Here is a 16,144-nt window from a genome sequence, read left to right as displayed (position 1 = left end):
AGATTAGAATAGACTGCTTATGGGCTGATGTAGAACTCTATACCCAGAAGCACTTTTTAAGCAAACTCAGGACTGAAGAACATCTCAAAGGCAACTGAAGAATCTCTACAACTCACCAAAGGGAGAGAATTGCTTCCTCTTTCCTACTTTCTACGATGTGCTGATAAGTCTGGTGCAGCTTCCTGAGTGTGTTACATCTTCTCTATTAGTTAAGTTTTCTAAATAACTGCTAAATATATTCAAAGTACCAGTAATAATTTTCACCGTTACAAACCACTAAAATGTAATGAGCATCCACTATATGCCTTCTCAACCTACATTATCTCATTTGACTCTCCAATCACCATTATTATTACCCCCATTTAGAGTTAAGGAGAATGAGGCACAGAGAGATTAAGTACCTCTCTCAAAGTCACACAGCAAATAAGGAGCAAAGCCTGGATTAAACTCAGGCAGTCTCTTCTGAGCCTGCATTCTTAACCCTTATACATGCTGCTTTTTTTTTAGGATTGCATATTCAGCAGAAAATGTAAAGTTCTAAAGTTCCTTGTACAATTTTCTTCTGGTGGAATGGAGGGGAATCATTTTGTAGTTTTTTTTTTTTTAAACAAAGAATGAACTTTTGTTGGCCTAAGCCATTATGACCCTTCTCGAAATGACCTTTCAGAAATGACAGTCTAAATGTTTATATAGTCTCCTTTCTGAGTAGGGGGTGTCGGCTGTCCATAGACCATCATCACAGGTTTAATAGATCCCCTCTGGACAACATTCCTCTGAACCAGGGTTCTAGGAAGTAGAGTAAAGATATGATCTGGAATGGTAGGTCTCAGAGAACACCACTCACATACAACATGAATGGTACTCCCTGGAATTATGCAATAATGTGTGTGGTACAAGGTGGGACGGTGACAGGGTGAGACTTCATACACATACATACTGCCCCCTCCTCCTTGGTCTATACCACAAAGCTCTTTCTACAGTAATAATAATAACATAACCAGCAGGCCCAGAGCTGAGTTTGTGAGGTAGCAAAGTAGGTAGCTCCTTTGGTCCAAAATGTCAAATTCATTAGTATCACGCAGTAATCCCTTTGAAATGAAACTATACAACGCATTTGAAATTGCAGATTCATAACACTTTAACATTTGTGACTACCTCAGCAAGAATTTTTAGCAGCTAGCTGAGGGAAAGAAATGGTGTACAATAAGACCATTGGTCAGATAAGTTTCAAGGGTAGGGGCATAAGAATAGGAGGTAGGAAATGAAAAAATAGGAGAACACTAAAGATAAGCATAGTCCAGTTTACTATCATGCCTTGATGCGGCTGAGACAGCCATTCAGTCATGTGTGCCTGTCCTGGAACACACAGTATAGAGTCCTGGCCCTTGTAGTAAGTAGTGTTTAAAAAAAACCTCCTTGACCCTGAATGCTATGAGCAAGGCTCAAGATCAAGATATGAAAAGGGGAATATAAAGAAGAAAGAAAGAGGAAAGCAAAAAAACCAACAGAAGAAAGGATAGACTGAAAGAAGAGGAGCATATTTGAATAGAATGCCAAAAATAATCCTCCCTTTCATAGACATTTATTCCTGCCATATTATCTTTTTTTTTTTTTAATTCTGACACAAAATGTCTGGCTGAAGGACCATGGCCTGACGACTTAAAGCTCTCTTCTCTTAGCAGGTTTGAGACAGTTCAAGAAAGAACCCAAAGTAGCCGCTCAAGATGCCGGACCAGCTCAGTTGAAGAGGGCTCATTTGCTCTGTGTTATATTTATGTTGATTTACTAAATTGGGTTCATTTCCTTTTGTTTTGTTTTTCATTATCCCAGTAAACCCATGTATATTATCACTATATTTAATAATCACGGTCTAGAGATGTTCATGGTAAAAGTATTGCCTTTGCACAGGAGCCTGTTTCTAAAGAAACCCATGCTGTGAAATAGAGACTTTTCTACTGATCATCATAACTCTGTGTCTGAACAGTGATAGTAACCACATCGGAAGTCAACAAAAGGAGATTCAAGTTGAAAATTGCCTGAGGAATGTGTGCAGTATCCAGAAAAATGAACCATAGTGTTTTTTTTTGTTTTTTTGTTTTTTAAATACAGAAATCATGTTGTTTCTGCACTTTAGAATAAAGCATGGAAGAAATTATCTTAGTAGGCAATTATAACACTTTGTGAAAGTCACCCACTTCAGATTTTAGATACTACAATAATGATTGTCTTTAAAAAAAAAAAAGATGTACTGTTAAGGTATTACTTTTTTCATGCTGATGAATATCTAAATTGGATTTTGATGTTAGCTGACAGTGGTACTGATTTCTTTAGGTTGGTTGCTTTGTGGATTTCTTTGGTAGTGATAGTGAACCACATTTTAGATGACATGATCATGTATGTATGTGCATACACATATACAAACACACTAATGGTAGAAAGCTTTTTTATGTGCTAGGCTATTATATTTAGCAGTATGTCCCTGTAACTAGCCAATATCACTGCTTTTTAAAAATTAAAAATCACAATATTATATTAATATTTGCCAATAGAAACATGGCAGAATAGGTATCGATATGTTTCCAATGCCCAATAACCTATAAGAAAGAGATTAGAAATGTCAAAATGAATTGACATTTTCTATAAAGCATAGTATTTAGTTTATAATTAAAAGCAGTCTTGAAGTCCAGTGTGAATTGTACTAAATCTCAAAGCTTGCTCCAAACTTCATTCTTAAGAATCAAGTTCACAATCGGTTGGCTTAGATGATGTCTGAGGTCTCTTCCTTCTCTAAAATTTAAACACGAGAATTTTAGTGACAAAGTTGTACAGATTGGAATTCCATGAATAGGTGTACTACGACCAACTTTGGGTAATCTCTGGAAGCAGAAAAGTAAGCAAAAGCCAATATTTAGGAGTCATGACAGTACTTCCATCTTTAACTTACCGAAACATCTTTTTAGTTTACTTTTCTACCTTTATTAGTCATTGGCACTTGCCATAAGTTGATAATGTGTTGAACTTTCAAAAAATATATGTAATTTTTATTAGTTTTACCTTTTTCCCTAAGAGTCTATCAACTCGTCATTTGTACACACCCAATCCAGGTATCAGATCTTATTTTAGCTAATAAGCGTTCATCTATTCTTCACAATAGATGATAAAAGAGTACTCCAGTGTCTTGGCAATATGTTCTAGCATAGAGATATACATATAGTGTAGTTCTATAAACGTATACCTCATGACTTACCAAAATTGTCTTGGTCTCAATTCCTACCACAATGAGGGAGCCTCCCAAATGACTCTTTTCTAATCCACAGTGTTCCCCTGGGAGAGCTAGCCAGGGTAGGGCTGGCATGAGGAGTGACCAGTGCCTTCCAAAGTCCATTTTCCTCATAAATCAGTAGAGTTGTTGAATCCTCTAGCTTTTAGCACATCTGGGCCAAAGAAAGTAAAGCCAGCAATATTGCATAAGTCACCCATCCATGACAGAGTAGACATGAGTCTATGATAAGATGAACTAGAATTCACATGCAGTGCCTGTGTTGGCATTGCCTCCCAGCATTCGAGTGAAATGGATCAAAGTTTGAATTAAGTCCTATGGCAAGATAACATTTCTTTGTTGTACTTTTGAATAAGAGCCTCTCCTGATCACTATTATATGTTTTTTTCTAGAAAGTCTAAATTTAAGAAGAGAATATATCGATCGATCCTGACTTTTATTCCAATATTTGGATGGAATAAGTTTTAGGGTAGAATTTTGTTCAGTTTGGATTTAATTTCTTGAAAAATTCCTTGTTTACTTGTTTGATTACAATTCTCTCTGTTATCTTTTTAAGAAGTAAAACTGCAAGGTGACTAGCATGTTCTGTGAATCTGCCATTCCTAAAAATTTTATAAACACGATATTTTTCACTGATAATTGATCGCTGCAATAAATATATATTGTGAAAATGCATCCACAATAAATGGAATTCCTCCAAATGTCTTTGCCTCACTTATTTTTATGTACTATATTGATTACAAGAGTTCTATCTGATGTAATAAAGATGATGGTATAGCAAAATGCATATTTCAGATTGAGTCTTGGTTTCATTCTTTAAAGAGGAAAGCCATTTCATATTTTTAAATACTTATTACAGGCAATTTTCCAACAAAATATTAAAAATTGCTCTGGTAGGGACTTCCCTGGTGGCGCAGTGGTTAAGAATCTGCCTGCCAATGCAGGGGACACGGGTTCGAGCCCTGGTCCAGGAAGATCCCACATGCTGCGAGGCAACTAAGCTTGTGTGCCACAGCTACTGAGTCTGCGCTCTAGACCCCGCGAGCCACAACTACTGAGCCCATGCGCCACAACTACTGAAGCCCGCGTGCCTAGAGCCCGTGCTCCACAACAAGAGAAGCCACTGCAATGAGAAGCCCGTGCGCCGCAACGAAGAGTAGCCCCCGCTTGCCTCAACTAGAGAAAGCCCGCGCGCAGCAGCGAAGACCCAACGCAACCAAAAATAAATAAATAAATTTATTAAAAAATAAAAATTGCTCTGGTAGAGACAACTGACCAAACATATATAGAAAAGGTTGAAAAGAGGGATTGAAAACCTTCTTCAAAAAAACACATTATCAAATGTTCCTTCATCCTCCTTCTCATTCCCAGTGTAGTCACATGTCACCCCTCTGGCACCTACGGTGGCAGTACTGTTTTCCCAAAGGCATTGTCTTTTACAGTAGAAATACCCATTTAATATATACTGTTTGTTTGTAGAATACTTACTATTTGCAAGGCACTGGCGATTACCTTTAAATCCAAAGATTTTTTTCATAGTATTTTTTTTAATATTTATTTATTTATTTGGCTGCGCTAGGTTTTAGATGCGGCATGTGGGATCTTTAGTTGCAGCATGCAAGCTCTTTTACTTACGGCATGCGGGCTCTTAGTTGAGGCATGCGGGATCTAGTTCCCTGACCAGGGATCAAACCCGGTCCCCCTGCACTGGGAGTGTGCAGTGTTAACCACTAGACCACCAGGGAAGTCCCAGTAATTTTATATATTTATGTAGCACTACTTGAAATCTGAGGCTTTTCTCACAAAGGTTTTAAATTGTGAGTCGGGAGGCCCTGAACAGTCCGCTAAGTCTTGTTCATAAAATTGACGAGTTAACAAAATTACGGTAACTTAAAAAATACCGTAAGATGTTATGGAAAGATCCGAACGAACTTTTTGGCCAACCCAATAATTAATACTTTTGACGTCTACATTCTAACAAGAAGGGGTCTAAGTTTAGACAATGTTATCGTCAAAGTCAATCACAAAATTAAGAAATGAAAATAATACAATCTGTAGTACTAATACCAAACTGATAGGATTAGGGCTGGATGAACATTTATCTTGTGCGTCTTCAGGGTTTGAGCTCAAAGATGTTACAGTCTTCTGTGTGATGTAGAAACTGGTCTGTATTGTAGGGGTTTTTTCTACTCTTGCTTGCATGTGTGCTCCAAATGGAAGGATGGTTAAGAAATGAAAATCTCATGACCCTAAATATGTGTTCTTCCACGGGAGTGAGGAGATGGCCTAACAAGGTCTTTATCTGGGTGCTGTGTCTATTTGTATTCAAGCTTATTAATCATGTTGTCCAAACATTCTATATCATTACTGGATTTTTTTTATTCCTTTGTTCTAGCTGTTACTGAATTGGAAATGTGAAAATCTCCCTCCATAATTATGGATTTGTCTATTTCTCCTTGTAATTCTGTTAAATTTGCTTTTATATTTAAAGTCATGTTTTTGGTGCATACACAAATCTAGAATCATTTTATCTTCCAAGTGAATTGAATATTTTTAATATTATGAAGTGACCCTCTATTTGTAGCAAAGATTTTTGCCTTAAAGTTTATTTTTTCTGTTCTTAACATTGCTACCATGGCTTTCTTTTGGTTAGCACTTGTATAACTTTACTTTCCCCTTTTACTTCCAATCTGTGTGTGTGTGTACTTGTATATATAACTTTCTCCACCCCTTCACTTTCAACCTTTGTATATCTTTAGTTTTAGATGCATGTCCATTTAGACTAGAGTCCATGGATAAATGCAATGGCTATTAGCTTTGCCTTCCTAATGAGAAAAGTGTTTGCCAAAATCAACATTACTATTTCAGTAAAACATTTATTTTCTACAAACTACGTTTGCCAAGTACTAACATAAGCAAATGCTGGAAGAAAAGTAAATGGAAACAGAAATTTGGATCCTTATCCAAACCAAATTAATTATGAGGTAGTAAATAAAGAATCAAAGATTCTAACCTCTGTTCCCCATAATTCCTCACAAGAGATTGCTATTTCCTAGGAGCATGCCTTGAAGAAAGCCCCTTGTCAGGGGGCAGATTGGGGCCACCATGCTCCTCTTGAAGCACACGGACAAGGACCAATAACAGCCCTGGAGACCAACGATGCAGACTGCAATCTGGCCCAGTTAAGGAGATATCTGCCCTTTTCCCCCCAGCCCTTACTCCTCCTAACACAACAAGGAACTAGCACTCAGAAGAAATAGGGGATGAATGTAAATAGCAAAACACCAATTCCCTCCCACTTCCTCAGTCACCAGAGCTAGGGACAGATCTAGAGGGTAAAGAGGAGGAGGGCATTGAATCGAGTTTGAAATTGAAGTTTAAAGTGTACTTAATACCAAATACCAGAACGAAATCTTAAATACCAAAATGAAAGAAAGTGGCTGAAAAGTTGTGGGATCTGGCCAACACGTCCTTAATGAGAAGGGGGATTTCACCATTGCACAGTTCAGGTGCACTTACTGGTGGCAGTGGCGGGGGGTACCATTTCATGTTTTTTATCATGAAAACTTCACCCTGAGCCTGGGAGTCAGCTTTCTCTTTTGAGGTGATTTATCCTATCTGTTCATTGTTGAACAGGCTGGGGGCATTCTTACTGCCTCATTTCCAAGTGTTCAGAAGAATAATACTTCACTATAGTCCCCAAATTTAGACATAGTACATAAACTAACAGTGTAAGTATTCTACCAATGATAGAGGGATTAGGAAAGACTTCACTTAGGGGATGGCCTTTGAGCTAAGTCTTGGTTAGTTGACTGGCTGGGACAGATCTTAAGATCTGGAAACTGTTGGGGTGGTTTGGCCCTACACTGGAACATCCTAGACCCTGATAGTCTGAGGAAGGCCTGACGGGTACTAGATGACCCCAAGGCTCCCAGGATCCAGCCACATAACCACTAACTTCTGTGATGTCATAAATAACTTTGACTTCCCTAGTCATCTCATATGCTCATGTAAGCCTCTGCTCAACAAATTCAAAATGAAATAATCACACAAAATAAATCACATTCCTAACACAATTTACATTTGGCCATGTTGCTAACATGACCTTTTTCCTCCTGATTCCCACACCAATAATTGTGCCTTTTGGAGTACTGTTTTGGTTTTTCTTTTTCTCTTTTCTTACTCTTACTATATTGCCTTTTATACTGCAGGCTTAGAGGTGATGAATGCATCAAAAAATTGGAGGAGGAAAGGTTGCTGCACAGGCAAAGCTGCCTTCCCAGGAAGCAGAAGCTGGCTCCATAAGGAGTATGTCCCATAACCTTCTCTGATAAGATCAGAGAAAAGGAGAACAAAAACTCAGACCGACATCAAAGTCCTTGGTTGAAGTTTACTGCAGGTCTTCCTTCCACTTGCACTTAAAGGCAAAGAATTTATTTCCACTGTATTCTACTGTCTAGAATAGGAGAGTAAGTTTTAAAAAAAAAGTTAAAAAGGAACAGGTGCTTAAGAAAATTATTTTAAATTTATCTGGGGAAGAAAGAGGTCCTAATGAAATCTCTTTTCTTAAAATGTACTGACTCCAGCTAAGCTTCAACTAAACAGTACTGCCTAGTATAATTCATAACATGATTTTCTCTCAGAGCCTTTGTACTTGCTGTTTCCCCTGCCTGCCAAGGTCTTCCCGTAGGCATCCACGTGGCTCATCCCTTTACTTGCTTCAGGTCTCTGCTCAAAAGCCTGGTCAGAGAGACTTTCCTGGACACTCCATCAACAGAGCCACCCCTACCAAGGCCCACCCACTAGAGCACTCCCTATGCTCTTTATTTTTCCCTTATTTCTCGCCACAGCAATTTTCATCACCTGAGTGCTTTTTTCAAGTATTGGTCTTTCTTCTCTCAGTAGTACATAACCTCCACAAGGGATGTCCATTTTATTACACTGGGAACAGTCCCTGGCAATTAGTAGGCATTGAATAATTATTTGTTGAATTAATGAAAGAATGAATAAATACAATTTTCAAAGGTTTTTTTGAATTCCTATTTTTATTATGCACTAATTTTTCTCTGTAGGATTACTTGAAATATGATCATGTAGATATTTGGACTAAAAATCTTGAGATTTAAGTCCCAGCTCTGCCATTAATTTCTTGTGTAACCTGTTTAGATCATTTCTTGGAGTTTCACCTTGTGTGTCTGACACTATGGTTTGCAATCATGACTCTAAAATCCAACAGAAAAATAGATTCCGTATACAAAAATTCTCTATGCATGTCACCTTTAGTAACATATGTGTTACATAAAACAAGGTACAATTATAAAGGGTAATTGATTTTCAAGAAAGTGTGATCTAATACCTGCTCTATTTCTTTTTCTGGAAGGTCCAATCTTCTAAATCACTGACCTCAAAGAACATGTTATTTTTTGGAAACTAACAAAATTTAAGCAGAGGCTATTAACCTCATGTTTAAGCTATTGCTTTGCCCTTTATTTTACTTTTCCATTATCTCCATTTCTACAGTATTACAAATCTCATGACACATAATGCCTCGTGCAGGCACCAAACATTTAAAGACTTTTATTTTTAGCTCTACTTGGAAAAGTATTCTAAATAAATCATCCACTAAGCTACAGACCAGGGGGAAATCAAGGTGGGATGTACAGGAATAATGGCTAAATCTGTTATGGAATGATCATATTTAATTAGATGAGACAATACATGTAAAGTGATTTGCATAGTGTCCCCGAAGATGTTCTTGATACGTTAGCTAACGATTATTATACTTAAAGAATCTCTGAGCTAATAATAATCTTGCAAGCTCACCCAAGAAAATCTAGGACTCTTCCATCAAATATTTAAAAAGTCTCTTTTTCCGAATCCAATAAAGATCATTAGTCACACAACCGTGCAAAACGCAACTCGGTGCGGATACAACTAAAGATCAACAAAGCAAAAGTCTTAACCAGTCTGCTCTAGTGTCTGCTCGAAGAAGGGACAGACATGGCAAACAACCGATGTGCAGAACCGTAGGGACAAATAGCTGCCCTGCCTCCACCCCTAAAATTTCCCGCCAGCCCCCTGCTCTCTACCTTCCCGCCCCTCGGGATGCCCTTTGACGCCCACTCCTCTGCTGCTAGTCCGCCACATCCTCCGGGCTTTCCCTTTCCTTCAGCCGAAATCCCGCGTAGCTGACCAGTCTGAGATCTCGCGAGGTTGAGCCCGTTGCCCTGGTAACGAGTGCTGCGCTACGTGATGAAGGGCGTGGCTGCGGCTACTAAACGGCAGCGGCAGCGTTCCTTCCAGTCGCTGGGCTGTAGGTGTGACTGGCAGAACGGCTGCTCCCGGCGCACGGAAGGGACTACTGGCCTGACCGTGGGACTCGAGGCGAGGGTGAGGAGGCCGAGGCGGGAACAGTGAAGTGCCGAGAGGGAAAGTCCCTGCGCGAAACGAGCGCGCCCAGAAAAGGCGCCCCTCCCTCCACTGCCGTGTCGCCGAGTGTGGGAGGAAAACTTCGCCACCAGGAATTGTGGCTTCATCGTCCTTCCCGCCAAGAAAGGAAGTCATCGTTCCTGCCCCGAGACTGCCGCGGCGCCGCTGGGCGAGGCCGCGCCTGCTGTGGCCTCTCTCGCTTCTGACGTGGAAGGTACGCACGGAGCGCTTATTGGATCCATCTGTGTGTGTGCCTCTCCTGAAGCTCAGGTTTTACTCCGCAGCAGTTCAGCACGTTGGTGCGCCTCATACGCACATGTAAGGAAACAGAATCAAGATTTATGCCAGTCCAGTTTTCCAAATTCGGAGTTGTGATCCCCAGACGGAAACTTCAGTCTCTTACTACTGAAGGTGTCACCCGTAAGACAGACTTCTCTGTGGCATTCGTAAAGTTATTCGCTATGGAGCTTGGGCTGTATTGTTTGTGGTCCACGCTCGAAAACCCACTTTTCGTAGAGAGGAGCATTAACTAGTAGATTCGAAATTAGTAAATTCCTTTGGTCTCTCAAAAATAGTAGACCCTTGACAAGGAATTTCTGTTGTTTCATTGTCTTAATTACCACTTAAGAGGTCTTAATTACCACTTAATTACCACTTAAGAATTACCACTTCTGATAACTATTGCAGTAAGTTAACTATTCCAGTAAGACTAATGTGATCGAATATTAGAACAGAGACAGTCTACAGAATATTAACCAAAATATAGAGAAAAAAACCTACTGTCATTTGAACTTTTGGTCAAATGAAAATTAAGCCGAAAAAAAAATTAACTGTATTGCTACAACTCACTACCTGAATAAGTAACTAATTTTTCTCTGATGCATGAGCTTTTCAGTGCCTCAGAATCATTCTGAACTCGCTATCGCTGTGTCTAGACTTGTCTATGATAAGTCTAGGATTTGGTTATGTACCCTGGAAATTCCTTTTTCAACTGAATTATTTACGTGATTTGTCTTATTCTGACTTGTCTCTATCTTATAAAAATGGAGAATTTCTTCAAATCTTTGAAATTAAAGGTTTAATTAGCTGTGTCTTAATTTACTTTTTAGAGAAGCCTGTTGTCACTGTTAATTAAATAAAATTGAATATATTTGGGGGTACACATTTAATGTGTACTTAAAAAGAAAACTGTCAAGTAAGTTCCTTACAAATTGTTTTACAGCCTACCTACATAATAAAAGAAATTTCGAGCCAAATATTGGAGGAGATGTCAGAAGATTCAGAAAAGGAAGACTATTCAGACAGAACAATCAGTGAAGATGAATCAGTATGTTTTTCTCAACTTAATCCTACTTAGAAATAAAACTTGTTATAAAATATAAATTCCCAGTAAAAATATTATAAATTCAGTTGGCTGTAAAAATCCGTTGGATATTTAAATCACTTTTCACTGAAGTTGGGAAATAAATTGATTGAAAGCAAAGCTATTAATGTGTGCAGTATGCCCTATCTAGAAAGAGAATCTATATTGATTTGGGGGGTTTTTTGAGAAAATATTTTGGCTGAGATTCTTCTGAGTTTTATTAAAATGTGTGTAATAAGTAATTATTAGGGTTTTATTTTTATAATTCATGTCCACTTATTTTCTTATATGTACTAATTCTATGTTACATTATAATGTGTATCATAATAGTGAAACCTATTTCTAAACCTACTGTGTGTCACCATCATAGGTTTCATGTGGCACTGTTGTAACAAAGGAAAGTACATGGAGGAAGAAGGGGGTAGTGGAGAAACAAAATGCAGTAGTTACAAATATTTTGTCTGGTCCCAGCACGTATTTCTAAGAAATTTCCTTCACATTTTAGTAAAGTATAAATTATCTATGTAAGTTAAGGTCCCAAAATAAACTCCCCAAATGATGTATAACCCTTTAAGTCAATGGCTTTCTCCCCTCCCCGCATAAATTTATTTATTTATTTATTTTTGGCTGCATTCCTTGCTGCGCGCACGCGGGCTTTCTCTAGTTGCGGCGAGCGCGGGCTACTCTTCGTTGCGGTGCGCGGGCTTCTCATTGCGGTGGCTTCTCTTTGCCGGGGGGGCACAGGCTCTAGGTGCGAGGGCTTCAGTAGTTGTGGCACTCGGGCTGAGTAGTTGTGGCTCGCGGGCTCTGGAGTGCAGGCTCAGTAGTTGTGGCGCACAGGCTTATTTGCTCCGCGGCATGTGGGATCTTCCCGGACCAGGGCTCAAACCCGTGTCCCCTGCATTGGCAGGCGGATTCTTCACCACTGGGTCACTAGGGAAGTCCCGACAATGGCTTTCTGTGTTTCTTTTTTCTTCTTTTTTTGGTTAATTTTAGTCGTAATTTAACCTGTTCTGCCAGGTTTACCAAGAATCTTTAAACTGTTCCTTCTCTATAATCATTAATATGACCTTACCTTGTGGAAGAAGAGAAATGAAAGATGAAAACTTTGTTTCAGGATATTTGAAGTGTTGGGTGCTTTGAGATCAATAGCCAGTAATAACCTTGAATTTTTTCATTTATTAAAGATTAAAGACACACTCAATTCTAAGTACTAAGGTAGATGTAAAAAATTTCTGGATTGGGAAACCGCTGGTTTTTAAAAGATAAATAATTTAAAACTCTCTTGTTTTAGGATGAGGATAACTTTATGAAGTTTGTAAATGAAGACATCCATCAGTGTGCACTTTTAACAGGTTTGACATTATTCATATATTCCCCCTTCTCTTTCTGATAATACCTTAAGTGGATGAAAAATGAGAGAGCGCTAGGAAAAAAAGTCAGTGAATAATATAGGGAATTATTATTCTGTTATTGGTAAGGAGATATGTATTTACTTTTATAATAGTATTTTGGACTTCAAACCTTTTTTTTAATTGAAGTATAGGTGATTTACACTATTCTGTTAGTTTTGGGTATACAGAAAAGTGACTCAGTTGTATATATATATTTTTCAGATTATTTCCCATTATAGATTATTTCAAGATAACATAATTCCCTGTTCTATTCAGTAAATCCTTGTTCTTATCTATTTTATATGTAGTAGATTGTTAATCCCGTACTCCTAATTTATCCCTCCCCCTTCCTTTCCCCTCTGATAACCGTTTGTTTTCTGTGTCTGTGAGTCTGTTTCTGTTTTGTATATAGATTCATTTGTATTATTTTTTAGATTCTATATATAAGTGGTATAATATTTGTCTTCCTCTGTCTAACTTATTTCACTAAGTATAATACTCTCGAGGTCCATCTATGTTGTTGCAAATGGCAATATTTCATTCTTTTTTATGGCTGAGTAATATTCCATTATATATATATACACACACACACACACACACACACACACACACACACACCCCACATCTTCTTAAGCCAGTCATCTGTTGATAGGCACATGGGTTGCTTCCATGTCTTGGCTATTGTAAATACTGCTGCTATGAACACTGGGGTCTTTGTATCTTTTTTTTTTTTTTTTTTTTTTTTGTGGTACACGGGCCTCTCACTGTTATGACCTCCCCCATTGTGGAGCACAGGCTCCGGACACGCAGGCTCAGCGGCCATGGCTCATGGGCCTACCCGCTCTGCGGCATGTGGGATCTTCCCGGACCGGGGCACGAACCCGTGTCCCCTGCATTGGCAGGCGGACTCTCAACCACTGTGCCACCAGGGAAGCCCTGGGGTGTATTTATCTTTTTAAATTAGAGTTTTAGTTATTTCTGGATATGTACCCAGGAATGGGATTGCTGGATCATATGGTAGCTCTACTTTTAGCTTTTTAAGGAACCTCCGTATTGTTTTCCATAGTGGCTGCACCAATTTACGTTCCCACCAACAGTGTAGGAGGGTTCCCTTCTCTCCACACCCTCTCCAGCTTTATTATTTGTAGACTTTTTGATGATAGTCATTCTGACCTGTTTGAGTGATACCTCATTGTGCTTTTGATTTACATTTCTCTAATAATTAGTGATGTTGAACATCTTTTTGTGGGCCTGTTGTTCATCTGTATGTCTTCTCTGGAAAAATATCTAAATAAGTCTTCTGCTCATTTTTTGACTGGGTTGTTATTTGTTTGTTGGTTGGTTTTTAAATTTTATTGGCGTATAGTTGATTCACAATGTTGTTTTAGTTTCAGGTGTACAGCGAAGTGATTCAGTTATACATATACATATATTCATTCTTTTTCAGATTCTTTCCTCATATAGGTTATCACAGAATACTGAGTAGAGTTCCCTGTGCTATACAGTAGGTCCTTTCTGGTTATCTATCTTATATATAGTGGTGTCTGTATGTAATCCCAAGCTCCTGATTTATTCCTCCCTGCCCAACGTTTCCCCTTTGGTAACCATAAGTTTGTTTTTGAAATCTATTAAGTCGGTTTCTGTTTTGTAAATAAGTTCATGTGTATCATTTTTTTAAATTAGATTCCACATATGAGTGATTTCATATGATATTTGTCTTTCTCTGTCTGACTTATTAGTATGATAAGCTCTAGGTTCATCCATGTTGCTGCAGATGGCATTATTTCACTATTTTTATGGCTGAGTAATATTCCATTGTATATATATGCCACATCTTTTTTATCCATTCCTCTGTCAATGGACAGTTAGGTTGCTTCCATGTCTTGGCTGTTGTAAATAGTGCTGAACGTTGGGGTGCATGTAGCTTTTCAGTTATGGTTTTCTCTGGATATGTGCCCAGAAGTGGGATTGCTGGATCATTGTAGTTCTATTTTTAGTTTTCTAAGGAACCTTCATACTGTTCTCCATAGTGGCTGTATCAGTTTACATCCCCACCAACAGTGCAAGAGGGTTCCCTTTTCTCCACACCCTCTCCAGCATTTATTGTTTGTAGACTTGTTGATGATGGCCATTCTGACTGGTGTATGGTGATACCTCATTGTAGTTTTGATTTGCATTTCTCTGATAATTAGTGATGTTGAGCATCTTTTCATGTGCCTGTTGGCCATCTGTATGTCTCCTTTGGAGGCATGTCTATTTAGATCTTCTGCCCATTTTTTGATTGGGTTGTTTGTTTTTTTTTGTTTTTGTTTGTATAATTTGAGATTAATCCCTTGTTGGTCACTTCGTTTGCAAATGTTTTCTCCCATTCTGTGGGTCTGTTTGTTTTGGTTATGTTTTCCTTTGCTGTGCAGAAACTTTTAAGTTTAAATAGATTCCATTTGTTTATTTTTGCTTCATTTTCTTTACTCTAAGAGGTGGATCAAAGAACATAATTGTTGCAATTTATGTCAAAGATTGTTCTCCCTATGTTTTCCTCTAGGAAGTTTTTAGCATCTGGCCTTACATTTAGGTCTTTGATCCATTTTGACTTTATGTGTGTATATGGTGTTAGAGAATGTTCTAATTTCATTCTTTTGCATGTAGCTGTCCAGTTTTCCCAGCACCACTTATTGAAGAGACTGTCTTTTCTACATTGTATATTCTTGCCTCCTTTGTCATAGATTAATTGACCATAGGTGTGTGGGTTTATTTCTGGGCTTTCTATCCTGTTCCATTGATCTATGTGTTTATTTTTGTGCCAGTACCACACTGTTTTGTAGTATAGTCTGAAGTCAGGGAGCCTGATTCTTCCAGCTCTGTTTTTCTTTCTCAGGATTGATTTGGCTATTCAGGGTCTTTTGTGTTTCCATACAAATTTAAAATTTTTTGTTCTAGTCCTGTGAAAAATGCCATTGGTAATTTGATAAGGATTGCACTGAATCTGTAGATTGCCTTGGGTAGTATAGTCATTTTGACAGTATTGATTCTTCTGATCCAGGAACATGGTATATCTTTCCATCTGTTTGTATCATCTTCGATTTCTTGCATCAGTGTCTTATAGTTTTCAGAGTACAAGTCTTTTGTCTCCTTAGTAGGTTATATTTTTTGATGCAATGGTGAATGGGATTGTTTCCTTAATTTCTCTTTCTGATCTTTTGTTGTTAGTGTATAGGAATGCAAGAGATTTCTGTGTATTAATTTTGTATCCTGCAACTTTACCTAATTCATTGATGAGCTCTAGTACTTTTCTGGTAGCATCTGTAGGATTTTCTGTGTATAATATCATGTCATCTGCAAACAGTGGTAATTTTACTTCTTCTTTTCCAATTTCGATTCCTTTTATTTCTTTCTCTTCTCTTATTGCTATAGCTAGGACTTCCAAAACTATGTTGAATGAAAGTGGTGACAGTGGGTGTCCTTGTCTTGTTCCTGATATTAGAAGGAATGCTTTTAGCTTTTCGCCATTGAAAATGATGTTAGCTGTGGGTTTGTCATATATGGCCTTTATTATGTTGAGGTAAGTTCCCTCTATGCCCACTTCTGGAGGGTTTTTATCATAAATGGGTGTTGAATTTTGTCAAATGCTTTTTCTGCATCTATTGAGATGATTATATGGTTTTTATTCTTCAATTTGTT

General features: G+C 38.2%; 3 protein-coding genes across 14 annotated transcripts in view; 2 read left to right on the top strand and 1 right to left on the bottom strand.

Annotated features, from left to right (window-relative positions):
* Nucleotides 1-3,981, top strand: part of CALD1 (caldesmon 1) — a 181,046-nt gene extending 177,065 nt beyond the window's left edge. For 8 of the 12 annotated variants that reach the window (XM_027101855.1, XM_027101850.1, XM_027101851.1 and 5 more), the window contains one exon: nt 1,680-3,981. In XM_027101855.1, coding sequence (XP_026957656.1) covers nt 1,680-1,688 — 9 coding nt within the window. In that variant the 3' untranslated portion in view covers nt 1,689-3,981. The remainder of the gene's footprint in view (nt 1-1,679) is intronic. The other 4 variants (XM_027101856.1, XM_027101854.1, XM_027101858.1 and 1 more) reach the window with 1 other exon arrangement.
* A 5,583-nt stretch (nt 3,982-9,564) lies between these two features.
* Nucleotides 9,565-16,144, top strand: part of AGBL3 (AGBL carboxypeptidase 3) — an 85,838-nt gene continuing 79,258 nt past the window's right edge. Inside the window, 3 exon segments of the mRNA XM_027101846.1 lie at nt 9,565-9,923; nt 10,932-11,036; nt 12,367-12,427. Of these exon segments, the coding sequence (XP_026957647.1) occupies nt 10,977-11,036; nt 12,367-12,427 (121 nt within the window). The 5' untranslated portion in view covers nt 9,565-9,923; nt 10,932-10,976.
* Nucleotides 12,118-16,144, bottom strand: part of CYREN (cell cycle regulator of NHEJ) — a 127,774-nt gene continuing 123,747 nt past the window's right edge. Inside the window, exon 5 of the mRNA XM_027101845.1 lies at nt 12,118-12,147. Coding sequence (XP_026957646.1) covers nt 12,133-12,147 — 15 coding nt within the window. The 3' untranslated portion in view covers nt 12,118-12,132. The remainder of the gene's footprint in view (nt 12,148-16,144) is intronic.

This window comes from Aethalodelphis obliquidens, unplaced genomic scaffold (genome assembly GCF_003676395.1).
Source record: "Aethalodelphis obliquidens isolate GAN/ISIS:26980383/991018 unplaced genomic scaffold, ASM367639v1 scaffold5, whole genome shotgun sequence".
Lineage (NCBI taxonomy): Eukaryota > Metazoa > Chordata > Mammalia > Artiodactyla > Delphinidae > Aethalodelphis > Aethalodelphis obliquidens.
This window is presented reverse-complemented; position numbering and strand designations above follow the sequence as displayed.